This window comes from Balaenoptera borealis, assembly GCF_965194805.1.
Source record: "Balaenoptera borealis genome assembly, chromosome: 1".
Lineage (NCBI taxonomy): Eukaryota > Metazoa > Chordata > Mammalia > Artiodactyla > Balaenopteridae > Balaenoptera > Balaenoptera borealis.
The window spans coordinates 40,380,336-40,394,950 of NC_138860.1; the positions used below are offsets into that span (position 1 = coordinate 40,380,336).

Genomic DNA, 14,615 nt, shown 5'->3' on the forward strand with positions numbered 1-14,615 from the left:
TGAAGATCTGCATAATTCAGTAGACCAGTATTTTTCAGATAATTGGTGCATGATGTTACAAAGTCATGCATGGGTAAAAGAGCCATTTAAAGTGCAAGATAGGCTATTGGATTTTAGCATAACAGCGTATGAAAATTCATATGATTTCAGGTTCCACATTGCAGCTAACGTTTTTGTTATTTGAATTGTGGGCAATTTATTTGTTTTTAACTGTAAAATATGCATAACATAAAATATGCATAACATAAAATTTATTAACCATTATTAAGTGTATAGTTGAGTTGCATTAAGTACATTTACATTGTTATGCAATTATCACCACCCTCCATCTCCAAAACTTTTTCATCATCTCATACTGAAACTCCATTCCCATGAAACAATAACTCCCCATTCTCCTCTCCCACCAGGATCTGAAAAAGCTATTAAAATATGTCCCCCTTTTCTGGAACTTCCCTGGTTGTGCAGTGGTTAAGAATCCGCCTGCCGATGCAGGGGACATGGGTTCGATCCCTGGTCCGGGAAGATCCCACATGCCGTGGAGCAACTAAGCCCATGCGCCACAACTACGGAGCCTATGCTCTAGAGCCCGCGAGCCACAACTACTGAGCCCGTGCGCCACAACTACTGAAGCCCGCGCGCCTAGAGCCCATGCTCCGCAATGAGAAGCCATCACAATGAGAAGCCCACGCACTGCAACGAAGAGTAGCCCCCACTTGCTGCAACTAGAGAAAGCCCGCGTGCAGCAACGAAGACCCGACACAGCCAAAAAAAAGAAAAAAAATGTTTCCCTTTTCTAACTATATGTCTGTGTGAGGCTGGATTTTCTTCATATACTTCAATTTAGACAACTTATCACAACAGATTGAATGCAGAAGCTGATATAAGGAGTGATCTGCATTAGTTTCCCATTACTGTGTAACAGATATCCACAACCACAGCAGCTTAAAACAACACACACTTATCAGTTTCCAGGAGTCAGGAGTCTGGGTTCAGGTGAGCTTCTCAGGGTCTTTGCTCAGTGTCTCACAAGGCTAAAATCAAGACATTACCCAGAGGTGCAATCTTACCTGAGGTTCAGGGATCCTCAACCAAGTGCGTTGGTTATTGGCCGAATGCAGTTGGCAAAATTTGTAGCACCAAAGTCCCTGGCTCACTGTTGGCCAGGGACTGCTCTCAGCAACCAGAGGCTACCCACAAGTCCTTGGCACACGACAACATTGGTCCTTGCCTCTCACAACACTGCAGCTCACTTCTCCAAAGCCAGCAGGAAAATCTTACTCCAGGGATTTCCCTGGAGGTCCAGTGGTTAAGACTCCGCACTCCCAATGGAGGGGGCCTGGGTTCTAACCCTGGTCAGGGAACTAGATCCCGCATTCTGCAACTGCAGATCCCACATGCCACAACTAAGACCTGGCACAGCCAAATAAATAAATAAATATTTTTTTAAAACCCTTCAGTCTGCTATGATGGAGTCTTGTATAATATAGTGTAATCACGGGAGTGACTATATCCTCACCTTTGCCAGATTCTTTTGGCAAGAAGCAAGTAACAATAAATGGAGTCTGACCTTTAAAAATTGTGAATCACTAGGTTGTACCCCTGAAACTTATGTCATATTGTACATCGACTATATCTCAATAAAAAAAAGAAGCAAGTAACAGTTTCTCCCTCATTCACTTGACTCATTGGGGTCACCTTAGGGTGTGTCCATCATTCCAGACATTAAAGATACGTGCAAAAATGTAAAACAATGCCACTCTTCTTCCTATTTAAAAAATGTGTAATTAAAAGTATGTTATTCATGCTAATATGTAATGAGTTTCTAGTTGTTATTTTAAATCAATTAGTAAAGCATTATGCTTTTCAATTTAGTGTCTAATAAAGTAAATATTGATAGATATAATCCACATAAACAACAGCTCTTTGGGCTCTTTAATAGATTTTAAGAGTATAACGTGTCCTGGGAGAACTGTTAATATAATTAATCCTAATGGCAAACAGATTATGAACACCAAATAGCTGGAGTTTTCCAAATGCTTTTGCTGACCCACAGAAATACACGCTACGTTGTGACCCAGTATACGTATACATATGCACATACATATATACACAGATGCATAACCAAGGCAAAAGTTTCATGAAGTAATGCTTATTCTTATGTGTAGTGTACATTTCTACTCGATTGTTTGTCTTCTGAAAGTTCCTGGTCACAGTCCAACACATTGATTTCATAAACCACTCAATGGGTCAGGACCTGAAGTCTGAAAATTCTGACTGATCATTAGAACCACCTGAAAAGCATTTAAAAATACAGATTTCCAGGGCTAATAACTATTTATATGAACAGGCAAGGTCAAGGAAAGAGTGGATCTATGTTTCTCCTCCCTTGAAACACTGCTGTGAGAACAAGCCTGGGTTGTTATTTTTCTGATAATTAACTGATTTTGACCACCGAAGGACTGAGTCATGAGAGGTACACACTCTGTGTTATTCAGCATCAGACAATGAATTCTAAGCAGAAGTGTCTCCAGGCAAAGAGAAGAGGTTACTAAAGTGTCCAGGGCTGTGCTTCTGGCAGCTCTGAGTTTGCTACATTGTTCCTGGTGGGTAGGATCCTGCTGGGAAAGAATCAGTTTTCCAGGAATCCAGAAAAGTAGGTTCAAGTCACTGCCACAGAGGCGGGAGGCCTCTGCAGCCGATGAGAAAGGGGTTCACGTTCTGGTATGACCTTGGAAAAGTCATGAACGATCTAAACCTCTGCCTCCTAATCCATAAAGTGGGAAGAAAAGTGCCTGTCTGGCTGTGTCATTTGTGAGGGTCAGTGAGGTGCTGGTGCCTGGCACACGCTGTGAGTGTCCCAAGACGGCAGGTGGTTTCCTTGCTGCCCTTGGCGGTGGTTCGCCATTTGAAGTTGGCCAAGTCACTGAGGTCCCGGGCACACTGGAAACAGTGCTGCTGGCTCGTCTACCTCCCAGGGTTGGTGTGAAGGTCAAATGAGAAAATGGACAGAAGGAAGAAAATGAGATGTGCCATTAAGAGGAGGCGCCCAGAACAGAGCTGGGGAACAGAACCTATGCCGTGGCGACAGGTCCTGGGTACCCAGAGGTTAGGTGAGCAGGTGCAGAGCAAGAGCACACACGCGCCACATGTCCCAGCAAGGAGCCTCTGAACACGTGGGGTGGGACGCAGAGAGTATCCCCCTTCTGGTTGCAGGCGCTTTGTGTGCCTTAATCTCAACTCATTCCACCACAACAATGTCATGGAAATATTACTACTCAAATGAGAAAACTGAGACTCAACCAGGGTGAATAACCGGCCAAGGTCACGCAGCTTGTAGATGACACAGTAGATGCCCCACTTGTGCAGCTGGGAGAGGATGGGATGCTGCGGCAGCCGCTGCCCAAACTTGCCAATGGGGGTGCCCTGGCCGCTTGGGGCTGGGAGGGCCAGTGCACTGCTCACCCGTGGGGACCCAGCAGCCAGCTGGATGGGCCCTCTAGCTGAGCCTCCCATGACCACCAGGGGGCATTCATGGGACCTTCTGCAGATGAGGAGCTTGGTTCCCAGGACTGGCTTGTGTCTGAAGACTGCCCGGTGGATCAGAGTGTGACACCAGTGACAGCAGCTCCACCCTCCCATTCACCTTTGCCAGCTGCCTCATGGTCATGACACTAGTCACAAGAAGGGAAGAAAGGGTCAGTAGCTCCCCTCCCCAGCCACTCCCTCCCACCTACCAGATTCCAACTCTCTCTCTCTCTCTCTCATACAGCCTCATGAATAGTTTCTACAACAGACACCAGATAACTGTCATCCTATACAATTGTATTCTTTCAGGTTTATAAGAAACAGCGCTGATTCCATCATCTTCTCCATCTTTCCAGCTGCTATAAAATGGTATTTGCAGCACTCTTTACAAGATACATCTCATCTCATCTCCAAGCATCTCCTGATGCTGCTAAGCAAAGATGATAAACATCTATGGATCAGCAACCTTGCAACCATCTGTCTCTAACATAAGATAACATAGGTCATGGTAATTTCTCCAAAGTGCATCCGTCCTCTATTGAGATGAAACCATTCAGGCATGTGGTAAATTCAGATAGATTCAAGATGTGACAACAGAGAATTTCCTGAGTCCCCCAGAAAGAGTAACCTAAAACAGTGGTTCTCAGCCTTGGCTGCACAATGGAATCACCTGGAGAGCTTTAGAAAAACTGATGCCTGGGTCCCATCCCGAGTTTCTGATTTACTTGCTCTCGAGCGCAGCTGGGTGCCAGAGTATTTAAAAGCTTCCTGGATGATCTGATGTGCAGCCAAGCTTGAGAACCACAGATCTAAAAGATTAGGGAAATGGGGCTCAAGAACAATGATTAAAGGACCGGATCTGGTTATTCCAGAGGAAGGAAGGTGACAACTGCTCTTCGGTGTCTCCCATCCACTTTCTGGTATCTGTGCTAATTGAAGGGAAGACTGTCACGAACACCTGTCACATCTTACATTTGAAAGTTCTTTTATAGTTTGCAAAGCATTTGATCTTATTTTAACCTCTCCACAACCCTGGGAGGTAGGCAGGGTAACCATGCCTAGGTGAGAAACAGGAGCCTCAGAGAGCTGAGTGATTTGCAAAGACATAAGTGGGAGAACCATTTTGGGAGAACCATTATCCAGAATTTCTGGCAGCCCAAAAGTCCAAACAATTTTATTTGCACTCTTAAACTCCTTTGTCCTCCCTGAGGCAGAACAAAATCTGTTCATGGGTAAAAGATAGGAAACCTTTTAAGAGAAGATGAAGTGACAGAGAAAAAAACCAACCAAAATGAAAAGTTCCTCAGGAAGCAGATAACAGGGAGCTGTCTTCATATGAGGGACAAAGAGCAGTGGTTATTGCTTTATTTTTTCCTGTGTATATAGGGCAGAAGATTAATATGGCAACAGAAGGTTAGATAAGCGAAGGAACTTTCTACCTTTCTCATCCGTGAGCCCTTCAGCTGGAACCTTATATGTGGCCCTTGAAACAAGAATAAAGTGGGAGGGGGGACTGTGAATTACCTCAATATGGGATTGAAGGTAATATTAAGTTCTTTGAAAGAACTAAAATGATATTACAAGAGTCAGTAACAAGGAAAACCGTTTTAATAGTAAGCTATTCAAATTTGCAAAGAATAGGTCTCTGCGAGCTTTGAGATTTTAGGTTGCTCTCATTCACAGCTGGAGTAAACTTTGGAAGCTGTTTTTTTGCAAGAACATCTTACGTGTTTTCCCATCCACTTTCTTTTAGCAACAGCATCCCCCCTTTTCACTTCATGTGATCCTAGTGGAGCTGCATTCTGGTGCTCCAGGCCCTCAGGTGGGCTCATGAATCACCAGCAATGGTAACTGGTCCAAGGGTGGCATGCATCCCAAGGAGGTGCTATCACGGCGTGTGTTGGTCACAGATCAGTAACCCGAGCATCTGCAAAGAAAACCCCCAAATCTCAGTGGTTTAACAAATCAATGTGTGTTTGTAATTCACATAAGTCCAACGTGGCCTTCCATGTGGTCATTCAGGGACCCAGGCTCCTTTCATCCTGTGGCTCTCCTCTCTTTGGGAGCCTCAGAGCCCTCTCTATTCAGCTAGAAAATGGGAAAAGAGGACAGAGAATCACGTTGGGGAGGTTTTTATGGATGAAACGAGAAGTGGAGCCTTCCACATCTGCTCACACTCCATTGGCCAGACTCACTCACACGGCAGGGGAGGCTGGAACGCCATCTAGTTGTGACCCCAAGAGAAGGAAGAAGCAGGCTTGGCGACTAGCTAGCCAGGCTCAGCCACAGGGCCTTTCTCTGGGATTGGTATATGGAGGTTGAGGTGCTAAACTGGGGTCATGTCAGCCTGGAGCACCAGCAGCCATCTTTCCTGGATGCAGAGGGGAAGTGTGACCTCCTAGAAGAAAAGTAAACCACCACACAGAGGGAGGCAGAGCCAGGAGAGGGAGAGCAAGAAAAGAGGAAGAAAGAGGAGGACAAAGGGGTCAGGGAGGAGGAGGAGGAGGAGGAGGTGCTGGAGGAGGAGGGGAGGGGAGGGGAGGAGAGAGAATACCTTCTGCTGCGTGAACTCCCCTGGTCACTAACAACCCTGGAGTACTCAATTATGGATGCCATCAGGACCAGCTACACAATTTGCAGCTACATAAGTGCAAAATTAACCTAGGAGCCCCTATTAAAAAATTATGAATTTCAAGACAGTGACAGCAATGCATTAAACCAAATAAGGGGCCTTTCTGTGTGCAGGGACCCATATGACTGCACAGGTCACACACCCACAGAGCTGGCCCTGGGGGTTACAGATGCCCTTTGGTGCTTCTGCCAGTTTGATCTGGGTTTCACCATCAACTAAAACAACTGATTGCCCTAGACTCTGTTCCCAAGAGGCTGTAAGCTCTCCAGTTTTGGAAATGATAAGAATTCTGCAGTGTGTTCATGAGTCCTAGGGTGGAGCTCTGTATACAGTGGATATCACTAGATGCTGATTGCCTGGAGGCAGTCAGTAGGCAGGGCCAGGCTGAGCTCTGGAGCTTTCTTTGGGTTCTAGGATTCTATGAATCTACCTAGAGATGTATATGTCTTTTGGCAAGAGATATGTTTCCCAAGTTTGTGTATACTTCAGTTCTTTGTAAATTAGATCCTATTTTTAGTACTTACTCTTTAAGGAACTCCATGGGGAATCGTTTTGTCAGGCCAAGAACCATTCCTTTCAGAAGCACAGATTCTCCTAAATCGAGTTTGCCTAAAGTGGGGCACACGCATGCTGTCACCTAACCCCCTGCTCTCAGTTCCACAATCAATGGCTGCTCCAAAGAACCATCTCCGAAGGCTCCAGCCCTGCCCCAATATCTCTGCATACCACCCAGCCCTCACCTCCAGACAAAATCAAGGTTTCACCAAACAGGTTGAATCACACATGTACCCCTCTCTCCGGCCCCTAATGGAGGTGACTGGATTACATGGCACTCTGTGGCTTCCCTTAGGGAAATGTTCCTGGTCATTTCTGTGTCATCTTCTGACTCCCAGAAAGAATTAATGTAAGCATTTATCTGGTCAACCTGACTAGAGCTGATCTAGGCCCGAGCACAGGGAAAGTACAGTATTTCTAGAGTCCTTCCCTGAACCTCTCTCTCCACAGAGAATCTGTTTCTAGGAAGGTCAAAATATTTAGTAGAAGTGTCTCTCTCAAGACCCACATTGAGCAAGGAAGGGCACTGGCAAAATAAGGGATTACAGTCGTCCCTCAGTTTCCCCAGGGGTTGGTTCCAGGACCCCCAGGGATACCCAAATCTGTGGATGCTAAAGTCTCTTATACAAAATGGCACAGTATTTGCATAAAACGTAACACACTCTAAATCATCTCTGGATTACTTATAATACCTAATACATTGTAAATGCTATCTAACTGCTATGTAAATAGTTGTGAATGAAAGGTAAATGCTGCAAAAATAGTTACCAGTGTGTGGCAAATTCAAGTTTCACTTTTTGGGAATTTCTGGATTTTTTTCCCCCAGATCCATGGTTGGTTGAACCTGGGGATGTGAAACCCATGGATCCAGAGGGCCGTCTTTATAGCACTCTGGATTCATTTCAAGACCACACACACGTAGATCATTTTGATCAAAAGTGCCCTTGGGAAATCTCACCTCCTCCAGGAAGCCTTCCAGAGTAATTCAGAGAAGAGTCAAAAGCTGTTTCGTCTTGTCTGTCTGGAACACCTACAGGTAACCACGCCCCTGCCCCGTCTCCTTTACGGTGACTACACATAGAGGCGCTCAGTAAATATTTGATGAATGAATGAATGATTTCTTAAGAAGTGTATTGACCACTTACTATGTGCCTGGCATATCTCAGGAGATACAAACTCAAGTCAGACATGGACCCCGGCCTCCCAGAACGAACAATCTAATGAATGATGTCCATACATCATAAACCCCTCAATTCTCACTCACAGCTTCACTCAGCCCCTGTCCTGTGTGAGCTCCAAGTTGGTGTTCACATGCACCCACGCATTAAGGCACATTTTAAAGTACGTACTCTGTGCCCAGAAGGTGGTGGAGACCAGAGATGAAAGACCTGGTTCCTGCACTTAAGAATTTCACAAACTACTGGAGGCAGTGGCCTGGCAGGGAGGTGGGGGAATGAACAGAAAACCACATACATTTCCACCACTGTGTGGTAAGTACAGTGATGAGGATTTGGGGGCTGTTCTGAGTGCACAGAGGATCTGTAAAGCTGAGAGGCAGTGAGGCATGTGGAAGGGAGCCTGGCTTCCACTCCACGTGGGCCACTTGCTTGTAACCTGAGAGAAAACATAACGCACCTCACCACAGGGTCACGAACAAATGAGATAAGGTGGGTAAACTGTGAAGGACCATTCAAATGTTAATTATTAAAGGAATTTTCTTGCTGACAAAGCCATTTCTGTCCATAGCAATATTGTTAGACTGGCTCATTTGAATAAAAGATGTATTTCTCCCATCCCTGAAGCTGCACTTTGGAGCAGCTTAATTTCCTACTGGCTTGATTTCTTTTCTACTAAGGAGAGGCTAACCTCAGTCCACTCTGCCCTGTGTTCCGGAGCCTGGATACTTAGTGAGAGCCTCGCAGAGGCCCAGAGCCCCGCAGAGGCCCAGAGCCCCAAGCAAGGGCCAGAAGTAGTTCTAAGCAGTTAGCTTCAGGACTTGGCTACACAGAGAGGAATGACTTGTTCCTGGAATGGAATTCTCCCCACACACCAAATGCCAGCTGGGAGGGGAGACCGGGCTAGAGAACTTCCAAGCTTGACTGCAGGGCTTCGGGGATGTTTCATTTGTTCCAGCAAGGGATTTGTAACTGGAACGCAACACAATCAAATGTGCTGGAAAACACTCCAACTTCTCTTAGCTTTTGAATGCCTTTCTCTGTAATACAAAAACTCTTGGACATTTTTAGAAACTTCAAAAAATCATTTTGCTATTTTTGCCTTGATTATGATAAAGTCATGGTTTTTAGTCAATGTTTTTATTTTTAGATTAGCATCTTACGAAATATAATAATACTAATTTAATACAATAGGTAATAATATTCATATGGAAACAGATGCCAATTTCTCTATTTAACAAATGAAGCAAAGTGTTAAACTGATTTAAAATAACTGTCTAAAAATGATTTGTTGTTGAATAAATTTTCAAATCACCTATTGTGTTTCGCTGGGGAACCACATGAATATTAAGACAGACTGAAATTTCACTACGTGTTGAATGATGGCATCAAAAACAGATAAAGTTTTTTCACTACCTACTATAGAATTCTTGAGATTTCCCTCGAGTTATTTTGATAAATTTTAGTGTTTTGTTTCTAAAAGGCAAGAAAAGAGGAGAAGGTTTTCAGTTGCTGTTTGCATGCGTGTCTCAAAAAATAAGACACATAGGGCTTCCCTGGTGGCGCAGTGGTTAAGAATCCGCCTGCCAATGCAGGGGACACGGGTTCGAGCCCTGGTCCGGGAAGATCCCACATGTCACGGAGCAACTAAGCCCATGCGCCACAACTACTGAGCCTGCGCTCTAGAACCCGCGAGCCACAACTACTGAGCCCGCGTGCTACAACTACTGAAGCCCATGCACCTAGAGCCCGTGCTCTGCAACAGGAGAAGCCACCGCGATGAGAAGCCCGCGCACCGCAAAGAAGAGTAGCCTCGACTCGCTGCAACTAGAGAAAGTCTGCGCACAACAACGAAGACCCAACACAGCCAAAAATAAATAAAATAAATAAATTTAAAAAAAAAAGACACATAGATGTGAAGAGTATTTTCACCAAATGAAAAGTCAAATTAGATATACTGTCTATATTGATTTTTGATGTTACTTTTCAGGGTATTAGAGAATTTTGCTTGCTCTGGAAGAACTTTAATCAAATGAAAAAAACAAGGATCTGAGTAAAGAGCATCCTTAGGCTAATTTGCAGAATTGTTATTTATGTGCAGCCATTAACTTATTGCATACTAACACTCATGTTTCATAAGCACTCTTTTAAAACAACATTTTATTGTGGAATTAAATAAACACTATATGACCAAGAATAAAACAGACTACAACTTTCTTGTCAATATGTGGGGCTTGATTAGATCCTCATTCAAAGAAATAAACTGCAAAGATCATTGGTTGGGAATAGAGAAATTTGAATATGGTTTGGGTATTAGATGATACTAAGGAATTACTGTTAATTTTGGGGGGAGTGATAGTATTGTATTGTAGTTACACAGGAAAATTTTCTTATTCCTTTGCAGTGTATCCTGAAGTATTCAGGGGTAAAGTATTATGATGTCTAGGATTTATTTTAAAATACTTCACCAAAAAATATAAAAGCAAATACGGCAACATGTTAATAACTTTTAAACCTTGGCGATGGGCATATGGAAACTCCTTACACTTTCCCCTCTACTTTTCTGTGTCTGAAAATATTCATAAGGCGAAACAAGTGAATAAAAAATAAACCACAAAGCAAAAGAAAATGTAATCGTGGAGTGGTCCCACACCCACTGGCTCCCTCTAGTGGCCAGTGGTGTTGAGCTGAGTGCAAACAGACTACCCAGTCTGGAGCGCTCAACACATCCCCTCCGACTGCCACCAGCCACTCTCACACTCACAAGGAGGCTCTCAAACTGTTTTGTTCTTTCATTTGTTGTTATTGGGCTTGTAAGACTAGAAATTGAGGCCTCATTACTCCCTTTAATGACCTGAATCCAGAGGAGTAACCTCATGGGTTTGAGTGCCACCAGCTGGGATTACCTGCGGTAGGATGACTGGGGTCTGAAGCTGCTGGGGGTCTGTCTGAGTTGACTGAGGTGGGCAGGAAAGGCTTTCATGGGAGGCCACAATTTGTTTATACCAGTTGTTCTTGTTGTTACAATTAGAGTACACACCAGACAATAAAACTTAAGTGCAGAACTCCTGTCAGACAACCCACACATGTCACCAAAAAAGTGAACACAGCTTGCACCTACATTAAAAGCAATTGAATGAACTTATTTGTGTCTTAGAATATAGAAGATGTTTAAGGTGTGTATGTTTATTTAAGTGATTCTCAACTTTCACTGATCGTGTTAATGAGCCAATCAACTCCTTCATCATGATGGCGTTGGATGAGAGGTTTTCCACCATCCTATGATTCTCTGTCCAGATTTGAGTGAAAATATCCAAAACAAGATCATTAAAAAAAATTTTTTTCCACACTAAGCTTTGTCAGGGAATATATAGATTTTCCCCCTGTTGATTTGTCTCCTCCTGGCATTTTATTTAGACTAATATTAATACTCACTTGCATTTTCTGAGCATGCACTGAGAGTTGGGGGCAGACATGTCTGCACCCATCCCCCCACACCCAGCTTCAGCCCAGAGTGTGTGGGGAGGCCGCCTGGTCTTCCAGATTTGCCATTGTTGATCCACACATTGGATAATCCACATGCCCATCATCAAGATCTAACCGGTTAGGGGTTCCCTGGTGGCTCAGTGGTTAAGAATCCATCTGCCAATGCAGGGGACACGGGTTCGAGCCCTGGTCCGGGAAGATCCCACATGCCATCGAGCAACTAAGCCTGTGCGCCACAACTACTGAGCCTGCACTCTAGAGCCCACGAGCCACAACTACTGAGCCCACGTGCCACAACTACTGAAACCCACATGCCTAGAGCCCGTGATCTGCAACAGGAGAAGCCACCACAAAGAGAAGCCACCGCAGTGAGAAGCCTGCTCACCGCAACAAAGGGTAGCCCCCGCACACCACAACTAGAGAAAGCCTGCACACAGCAACAAAGGCCCAACACAGCCAAAAAAAAGAAAAAGATCTAACCAGTTAGAAATGGAAGGACAGTGAAACCTGTAAGGAGGTTCCAGACATTTCACTTCTGCGCCTTGAGGTCATTAGAGCTTTGGGCATCACTTTCTCTGAAGAAAGTCAAAGAGCAGGCACAACCAGAGAGAAGGGAGTCAAAGACCTGGCTCTCTGGAGCAGTGAGTCAGAAGGCCTTGAAGCTTAGCTTCTGGAGGCAGCTGCTGGGGACTGGCCACCTCCCATGGGATGACACTGTGGAGTGGCGTAATGGCAACCCACCTCTGTCCCCAGCTACTGCAGACCTTCACACCAGTGCCAAGGAGAGAGATGGGTCAGACCACAGGCAGGTGGAGATTAGCCACTGGACCTGTCCCATCAGAGCCCAGGACTCAAGGATTCAGGAGCAGAGACTTACATGGATGGGAACAGTCTCGCCACCCATGGGGATCTGGCTGCAGTGAATGGTGGCAGAAGCCTGACCCTCTCCGAGCCTCAGTTTCCTCATTCACTAGTTGAGGAGTGGACCTGTGATCCCTTTCACCTCTGCCCATCCACCAGGCTGTGACCCATCTGCGACGGTGAGACAGACCAGTCACCAGCAGAGAATGGACACCAGCCAACAGGTCCCTCATCATTACCCAGGGAGAGGGGGTGAATGGGACATCCCTAAATTGGGGTAAGAACTCATGACTTGGCAAAAGGCAGGACAACTCTTCCCATTCCAGACAGAAGCCGAAGATGGGGAGCGGGTGGTGGTCTGTCTGCCCGGACCCTGCATCTCTGCGGGGCGGGGAAGGGTCCGCTCCAGCCGACTGGTGCAGGGGAGCAGGAGATTGTCGCTGCGGCTCCAAGCCCTGACTCTAGGCCTCGTGGTCCGTGGGAGAGGGCGGGCGGGGAGGGGTTGCTCCATCTTGAGGGAGTGTCCCGGGATGGGGCGGTCTCTTTGGCCCCGCGTCAGGGGCAGGGCGATGGGGAGGTTGCAGGACCCGGGATGACCCCGGCTTATCATGCCCCCCACCCCCCCCCCCCAGCCCACAGGTGGCTCTGCTCCCGGGCAGGAGAGGCGGGGTCAGTCCTCTTTTTGTGCCCGGAACTCGGGCATGCTCCAGGTCCGGGGCGGCGGCGGCGCGTCCCGCTCCACGTCCTGGGAGATGGTGCGAATGTCGCTGGCGAAGGGGGTGATGCGCGCGCGGCTCCTGAAGGTGGCCAGGCTGCCGCGGGGCCGCAGGCTCCACTGCCGGGTCAGCTTGTGCGCCTCCTCCTCCTGCTTCATCCTCTCCAGGACTTCCTGCAGCACCGAGCGGAAGAGCCGGGACACCTCCTGCACCTCGGGCTCCTGCTCTGCCATCAGCTGCCGGAACCTGGGTGCGGAGGCGGGGAGAAGAAGAGGGGGCGCGGTGGAGCTATCGCCCAGGCGTGGCACGCGGCCGGTGTCTAACCCCACGGGCGTCCCTGGACACCCCCGTGGACGATTCCTGTTTCCTCCACTTCCCCACTTCTTGTGAAGTGAATCAGAAACCACCCCACCTCCCTCGTGCTCCAGCCCATCCTGAGTTCCAGCTCTTCCACTTCTGGCCTCCATGAGACTCCTTGAGACTCAGCGTCCTCGTCTGTAAACTGGGGTCATCACAGCTACCTTTTTGTGAGGTTTAATGCGCTAACATCTGTGAAGATCCTGGCACTCACCTCGGGTTATCGATGCAGTAGTAGCGACGGACGCCCACTGCTCTCTGGGACTTTTCTGGCTAACACTCTCCCACCCTTCTGCCCTCACTGGCCAGCATGATCTCTCTGAAATGTATGTCCGATTATGTCACTGCCCTGTGATATTCCTTCTATAGCTTCCGGCCACCTCCTGGGTGAGCGTGAGCTGTTTGGCCATGCACACCAGGCTCCCTGCTACTTCCCTTGTCTGTGTTGCAGCCAGGAGTGTGGCCCCAGGTTCTCCTGGATGCCAAGCTGTTTCCTTTGCCAAAAATGTCTCTGGCTTGGAGCTCCAGAATGAAGGATAGCTAGCAAGTCCGTGTGATACCTAATTTCCTCCACCGTATTAAGAGTCAGGACTTCTCAAACCCTTCAGCAGTGAGACAGGAAATGTGATGGGACAATCATCATATGAGCATCCCCAGCCCCCCTCATGTATGAGGTTTGGTTGGTTTGCCAGCTTAGATTCTCTCATCAGCACCACTCCCATGTCCATCCCCACCCCTGTCCCCAGGGTGCTTCTGGAACTAGATACATTTGGGGGGCTTCCATGGTGCAGAATAAGAAAAATGGGGGAGGGTAAGATTCCCAGCCTGGAGGAAGAAGCGGGGGGTGGTATAAGACTGCAAAACCCAAAGGAGTATGAATAGGACTGAAGAAGGAGGAGTTTTTAAGGGGAATTTTGAAGAAAAAGGTGTACAATAGATACATCTGTTGGTTAAAGAGATGGGTGAGGGAAGATTTGGGGATACTAAGGGGGACTTTAAGATGTTTTACTGTGGATCTGTATTCCTTTACTAGTGTTCGAGAAATGCAGGTAAAGAACTTTAGTTTTGAAATTACTTTTGGCTCTTGGACTCTGCTTCCTTGATTTCAACATGCATCCAACTGAGACTGGACCGTGTAGGTCACAGCTTTACTAAGGTTACACTGATATTCAGGAACATGATTGTACTCAAGCTCTAAATGTCCAGTGCCCTAGGGCTCTGAAACCTTCACACGCAAGCACGCGCGCACACACACACATCCCTTAGACAAGCTAGTGTGAAATAGGATAATTGAGAAACCAGTTTTGG

General features: G+C 46.6%; 2 protein-coding genes across 8 annotated transcripts in view; one reads left to right on the forward strand and one right to left on the reverse strand.

The window, feature by feature from the left end:
- The window catches only part of LOC309632836 (uncharacterized protein), a 58,784-nt gene extending 46,939 nt beyond the window's left edge, over nucleotides 1–11,845 (forward strand). For 5 of the 6 annotated variants that reach the window (XR_014247082.1, XM_082400766.1, XM_082400767.1 and 2 more), the window contains one exon: nucleotides 7,539–11,845. The gene's annotated coding sequence lies outside the window, so the exon portion shown is untranslated. Of the gene's footprint in view, nucleotides 1–407; nucleotides 1,457–7,538 lie in introns of those variants that run through there. The other variant, XR_014247083.1, reaches the window with a different exon arrangement.
- Nucleotides 11,846–12,395: 550 nt separating this feature from the next.
- RD3 (RD3 regulator of GUCY2D) overlaps nucleotides 12,396–14,615 on the reverse strand; it is a 411,139-nt gene continuing 408,919 nt past the window's right edge. For both annotated transcript variants that reach the window (XM_082400739.1, XM_082400740.1), the window contains one exon: nucleotides 12,396–13,196. In XM_082400739.1, the coding sequence (XP_082256865.1) occupies nucleotides 12,905–13,196 (292 nt within the window). In that variant the 3' untranslated portion in view covers nucleotides 12,396–12,904. The remainder of the gene's footprint in view (nucleotides 13,197–14,615) is intronic.